This window comes from Etheostoma cragini, chromosome 21 (genome assembly GCF_013103735.1).
Source record: "Etheostoma cragini isolate CJK2018 chromosome 21, CSU_Ecrag_1.0, whole genome shotgun sequence".
Lineage (NCBI taxonomy): Eukaryota > Metazoa > Chordata > Actinopteri > Perciformes > Percidae > Etheostoma > Etheostoma cragini.
The window spans coordinates 399,939-406,736 of NC_048427.1; the positions used below are offsets into that span (position 1 = coordinate 399,939).

The 6,798-nt window shown below is 42.9% G+C and overlaps 1 protein-coding gene across 1 annotated transcript in view; it reads left to right on the forward strand.

Annotated features, from left to right (window-relative positions):
• Nucleotides 1–6,798, forward strand: part of htra1b (HtrA serine peptidase 1b) — a 22,587-nt gene that overhangs the window by 1,465 nt on the left and 14,324 nt on the right. The window contains exons 2-4 of the mRNA XM_034860002.1: nucleotides 2,426–2,525; nucleotides 3,803–3,917; nucleotides 5,275–5,364. Of these exons, the coding sequence (XP_034715893.1) occupies nucleotides 2,426–2,525; nucleotides 3,803–3,917; nucleotides 5,275–5,364 (305 nt within the window). The remainder of the gene's footprint in view (nucleotides 1–2,425; nucleotides 2,526–3,802; nucleotides 3,918–5,274; nucleotides 5,365–6,798) is intronic.

A 6,798-nucleotide genomic window follows, 5' to 3' on the forward strand; every position in this document is an offset into this window, starting at 1 on the left:
AGCGTCATATCACACGCTCCTGGTCTGGTCTCCTTTAGCGTCATGTAACAGGCTCTTGGTCTGGTCTCCTTTAGCGTCTTATAACAGGCTCTTGGTCTGGTCTCTTTTAGCGTCATGTAACAGGCTCTTGGTCTGGTCTCCTTTAGCGTTTTATAACAGGCTCTTGGTCTGGTCTCCTTTAGCGTCATATAACAAGCTCTTGGTCTGGTCTCCTTTAGCGTCATGTAACAGGCTCTTGGTCTGGTCTCCTTTAGCGTCATGTAACAGGCTCTTGGTCTGGTCTCCTTTAGCGTCTTATAACAGGTGCTTGTTCGGGACTATTGGTGTCCCTTTTGACGCTGTTGGGTTAAGGTAAAGGTCGTGGGTGGGCTTACAGGTCCGTGATTGATCATTTTTACCAATGCACTCAAAGCATTTTTAGATTTGAGAGTTTCAGAGACCAGCCTTGCTGCAAATATAGAATCAATAACCAAATTAATCAGCTTCATTTATCTTTCATTATAAATCCTCCTATAGGCCTACTGTATTTTTTCCCGTTATTTACAAATCAAATAAAAAAGGCCCAAATCCACTTTGTGTAGGATTGTCTTGCAATGCTGTCAGACAGCCCCCGAGTCCATAGGTCCACGGTTTTGTTGGTGCGTTTAAGGACACTGACATCTGAGCCGTGAATATTAAAATCAGAAGTGATCTTTCTGGACTTCCTTAGCGACACCTGCAGCGTGTTTGAGCTCGAGGTGTTTCACCTTTCGTCTGGCTGGCTCCTTTCAGCCCACTTCAAAGCTGCAGCAGCTGACTTGCCACTAATCCTCCAGCCAAACACATCACACACACACACACACACACACACATCAGTGTCTTGGAGGCGGTTGGCTGCAGCTGAGGCTGATGTTAACATTCACAACAAACAGCTGCTCAGTCAGAGAGTCTACAGCAGCTCTGGTGGTGGTACTTTAGAAACACTCATCAGTTCAGTTGAGTTCATTGGTGTACACATATACTAATAACACAGTTTAATATACACATAATTAATACAAGATGTGATGGAAAGATGAAGAAAAAACATCAGCATTCTCCAATGATACCTTCAATTTAAAGAAACTGAAAAGAAGAAAAAAAGCCAAAACTAAAATTACACACAACATCAACAACACAACATCAGAAGTGTTAACCTGACGGTAAAGCATTACACATTACACAACATTTGTTTGTGATGAGTCATGTTCCCTTCCATGCTGTTCTTGAGGAATTTTATGTACAGATTTATCCTGTGTGCCGATTAACAGAGTCAAAGAATCCGATTTTAACTGCTTTAACCAACTCCGCACTTAATGGTACGAGTTATGCCTGTAAGCTCTGGGAACACTGGCACGCACATCTGTACCTGTTTTAATTATTGGACATAGGTATTTGTACGTCAGTATGGGAGTCAGTATGTCTGAATGTATTTGTTTGTTTGTACCCCTCTTGTTATGTGTTATGTGTACTTTTTTATCAGAACCTTGAGTCTGTAAAAATAAGGTATATATATATATATATATATACTGCACAAAATTATAAATGCGACACTTTTGGTTTTGCCCCCATTTTTGATTAGCTGAATTCTAAGACTATTTCTATGAAGACAAAAGGCTAATTTCTCTCAAATATTCTTCACAACTCTCTCTAAATCTGCGTTATTGAGCACTTCTCCATTGCCGAGGTAATCCATCCACATCACAGGTGTGGCTTATCAAGAGGCCTTAGGGTGGCCACAATGACAGGCCAATGTAAAATGTGCAGTTTTACGGTATTGGGTGGGTCCAGGAGGAGGGGGGGGGGATATTTCCTTTGGTCTCTAAAATGTCAAATGTTGCAAAATGTGGATCAGTGTTTCCCAAAAAGCCCAAGATGATGTCCTAAAACGTCTTGTTTTGTCCACAACTCAAAAGATATTCAGCTTACTGTCCCAGAGGAGAGAAGAGACTAGAAGATATTCATATTCAACATGCTGGAAACAGAGATTTTTAACAAAAAAAGGACTCTATTAAGGAACTTATTATCATGACCGTTGGTTGCATGTATTTGGCGAGTGTTTTCATCGCAAACAACCTTGGCGTGTTTAACAGCACCCTAATGAGAAAAGAAAGATGGGGTTAGTAAGGGTGCAGCAGCGGTTACACATGGACCCATATCATTGTCTCAGTACACATCCTAACATCCCCCCCCCTGCTATCTCTCCGTATATTTGGATACTCTGAGTCATTTCCTTTCTTTTATAAGCATCAGTGGGAACAGCAGAGCGTTTGCAGCTGCTCTCAGATATGCACTTCATTCACTGCCCTCCACATCTGGATTCGGTTTAAAACAGCAGCCTCAGCTTTGGCTCCTATCACATGTGCATGATGCAGTTCATTGACGGTGTGTTCCCCCCCCCCCCCCTCAGGTCAGCAGAACCCGGACAGTCTTCGTCACAAGTACAACTTCATCGCTGACGTGGTGGAGAAGATTGCCCCCGCTGTCGTTCATATTGAACTGTTCCGCAAGTACGAAAAAACCAAAAATAACATAACAATGCTAACAATGAGGACTTCGGTTCATTTTTACTGTTTCCTTCACATTCCTGTGTTGTTTATAAAGACGAGACTATTCTCTGTGATGAACAGTGGTCCTGTTTTGGACTTAATCTTTGTTTTTTGAAATATATCTGCATCTGGTGGTACCCGGGGAGGGTTGTGGGTTTTGTTGATCCTGATGTGTTGGCAACAAATTGGGATGAAGTGGTGAGAGAAACATATCAGAGTGTTTGGCTAAACGGATGTCATTTAAATGATTCCCGGTGGTCAAATATCGGCATTTTAAAATGAATCCCACTCATGGTCCCCTGGCAGACCCCAGTCCTTTGACATTGGGGATCCCCTGACCTTTTCTCTAGCGCCCCCCATGTGGTCCACATTTATGTTTAGGAATTAAATATGAACTGGATTGCCATGAAACTTATTACAGACATCCATATCCTCCTCCGTAATAGATTTGGGAATCGCCTGAGTTTCCATTTTAGCGTCATTCTCAGATTACAATGTTTTCACTCTGTTGTTATTACAAACATTACACACAGACCTGAACTACACACACATGCTCAGTACCTATACATGCAGTAATGGGGAGATGTCAGAGTGGGGGGGCTGCCCAGGAGGTGAACTGGCACCTCTCCAGCTACCAATCCACCACCATACTTTGGTCCCGTATGGGGACTTGAACCAGCGACCCTCTGGTTCCCAATCCAACTCCCTACTGCCACCCATTTATGGCCAAATACCTGCACAGTAACAACATTCTCATCTCATCCTCATGTATTAAGTGTGTACTCCGTATGTAGCGCTAAATAGCAAATGTTATAGCTCCTAGTGTGTCAAGAAACTTCTTCTTCTACTACTTCTTCTTCTTGGTCTTGGTCTTAGTCTTGGTCTTGGTTGTCCATGTCTACAATCTCAACCGACATGCAGTTAAAGCTATTATATAATTTATGTAATTATAATGTAGTTTAAGTGGGAGGGGGGTTAGGATAGTTTGGATCCCGGCGACCTCCTCATGCGTCCAAGGTCTACATGGGCCGGCATATGTCAGGTTCAGGTTCAGGTTCAGATTCTCCTAACTGTATGCCGTTGAACCCGATCAGTGAGAAAAGAGGTGAGTACTTTGTGCAAAGGAGGGATAGAGAAAAGAAGAGAGCTGAGGTCCTGAGGGATGGTGGGGTCTAGGTTAGGGTTCAGGTTGGGGTTCATGATGTTTTATGTTATAAGTCCTTCCTCCTCCTGCTCAGGATGGTGTTCTCCAAGCGCGAGGTGGCGGTCGCCAGCGGCTCCGGCTTCGTTGTGTCAGAGGACGGACTCATCGTCACCAACGCCCACGTGGTGGCCAACAAGCACCGAGTCAAGGTAGGAAGGTCAAACAGCTTTTACATACGTTTTGTTTTCGGGATTGATTGATTCACGTGCTACCATTAGTCATTTATTGTTCTACAAACGTACTCTGCATTCAACATATGTAACAAATAGCCAGAGGATATCAAATGAAATGGCAGTATCAGGGCCAATTTGCCTATATACGTTTGTTATGTGGGTAGTGTGTGTGTGTGTGTGTGGTTTTTTTGTTACATCACTGCCCACCTGTGTGTGGGTGTTAATTGGAGATCCTAAAGGGATTCACAGGTGAGGGGGGGGGGGATCTAGATCCGGGAAGCCACGCAGTTTTTCAACCTCAGCTGTGTGAGAGTGATGTTTTTAGATCTCGTCGGTCTCGGCTTTTATTCACTCAAGTCAGTCTTTTTGTCTGTGCTTTTACCTAAAATTACTGCACAATACAGGATTAACGGTAGGACGACGGTGGACTTCATTATTTGCACCAGCAAGAGTTGGAAAGGGCTTCAGATTTCATCCAGGGGCATTATTTGTGGACCGATTGCCACTACAGGAAGTATCGGGGCCAAAGGGAATCTATACCCACGACGTTCCACTTCAGGGATTCATTCATTCATATTTATTATACAGGTTGACATGACGCTAAGTTAAAAAGTAACATTACATTACAATGTGAAACGGGCCTGACTCAGTTTAAAAACTGGTGTTCAGCAGGTTCCTGTTCTGAAGAAACATCAAACATGGTTACAGCACGTCGGGACAGACTTTTTTTGTACAGGACATGGATATGGAAAGACAAATTTAGACAACTAGAACAACAATACAGTTACATAAGGACAATAAGACATTTATACAAGACATCCGCTGGGCGAGACAGATGCGGACGGTGCAAACAAGGCGTGGACAACACATTAGCGAATGAATGAATGCGTGCAGGTGTAACTTTAAAGGCTACATTGCTACGGTGCCGCCGGAAATTCCTCCGTACGTCTCTCATTTCAGCCGGATGTCCGTTACCTTCCTCTGTCTCTGTGTTGGCGTTCTGACCTCCGGTGGATTTATGAGAACTACGGTTAACCACACGGCTAAAACAACTTTTCAACGGACACATGTTCCACCGAAACAAGTTCTTCCAGTTGCTGTTTTGCAGCGGCACCGTTGCTCCGTCCGGCGCTTAGCACCGCCCGAAACGATTGTGATTGGTTTAAAGGAATGCCGATAAACCAGAGCACGCTCATCTCCGGTTCAGGAAGGCTGGGTGGACTCGCCAGACCTTCCCCCGGTGCGCTGTGGAGGAAGGTCTAGCGAGACTAGCGAGACTAGGGCAACGCCGGCATGGCTGGGCCTGAGTAGCACCGTTTGTTGGTTCCTGCAGGTGGAGCTGAAGAGCGGAGCCACGTTCGACGCCAAGATCAAAGATGTCGACGAGAAGGCCGACATCGCCCTGATCCAGATCGAGGCCCCGGTGAGTAGAAAGAGAGGGATGGATGGGAAGGGGGTGCTTCCTAGTCTTGAGTTATACGGTCTTTGTAGGGACCCTTTTGGGTTCTTTCGTTCTTTAAAATTGGGTAATTTGACGTCTCGTTTACCTGCTATTTAGTAGGCTAAAACTGATATTTTGTCATATTAACAGCGTTCATAACAGACAAACGGACAGAAACTAAGGAGTTATGTAACTTCAATAACACTCTCATGTTGGCAACCGCAAGGAGGCTCTCAGCTCTATTTTTGTCCATTTGTCCATTTATGTGTCGTCCGAAAATCTAAGACATCCCTGACGTGACACAACTTAGGGAAGTAATACCTCATAATAATAGACATAGACATATATCGTAAAATAATTGTGTTGTCGTCCCTTCAAAATGCAAAATCAACAATTTTATTGACGCTTTTTATTTATTATTATTTTTTTCATACGTTTTTGTCCCTTTTTTCAACACTATTGGCGCTTTTTTTCAATGTTCGACCCTTTTGATGTTTTCACACTACGTAACAATAACTTATTAACTTTAGTTTTATAGTTTATTTTTGGAATTTATGGTCAATAAACCTCATTTATAGGAATCTATACCTAATGTTTTGAGTTAGAAAAGCAGAAATTAGGAATTATTGAGACTAAAATTAAAGGAATGGATGTTGATGATAATCACAGACTGGAATATGTCAACTTTTACTCAATACTATTTCAAAAACACTTCTATTGTTTTACAATGCTATAAAATTGAATAAGACGCCCCAAAATTAATGAAAGTATAGAATTAAGTATTTGGGGGAATTAGAAAGAACATTGATATAGGACAATGGGTCAATTTGACCCGAGGACAACATGAGGACAACATGAGGACAACATGAGGGTTAAGGTGACTTTTGTTATTAATCATTCATCGTTTCATATCATCATTTCTTTCTTTCTCTCTGTCTGCCTGTCTTTCTGAAAGTTCCTCCCTTTGTGTCCTCTCTCTTTGACAGTCTTCTCCTTTCTTTATTTTCCTAAAGAAATTCAGGCAGTGACTCCTTTTTGTTGTAAAATGTGCTTTGGTGAGCATTCCCTAAATGGAAAGCTTGTTTTTATTTTTTTTATTTTAGCTCAGTGGGATCTTTGAGTCGAGTCGCCTCAGCGAAATAATGAAACCATGACTCATGTAAGTGGATATGTGTGGAGCAGGTCAGGAGATGGAGGGAAACCTTTTATGGGATCTGGGATGATTCTTACAATTTCTCTGTGGTATTTCCATGGCTGAATGCACTTATGTCTTGTCTCTTTGGATGAAAGCATCAGCTAAATGAATGTAATGTGGGTTACTTTGGGTTTTCATTTTCTCGTTGGACTTTTGTTTTGGTCCAGGGATGACCGGACGGGTTCACTTCAGGAGGGGGGGCAGGGTGGAGGGGAGGCAGG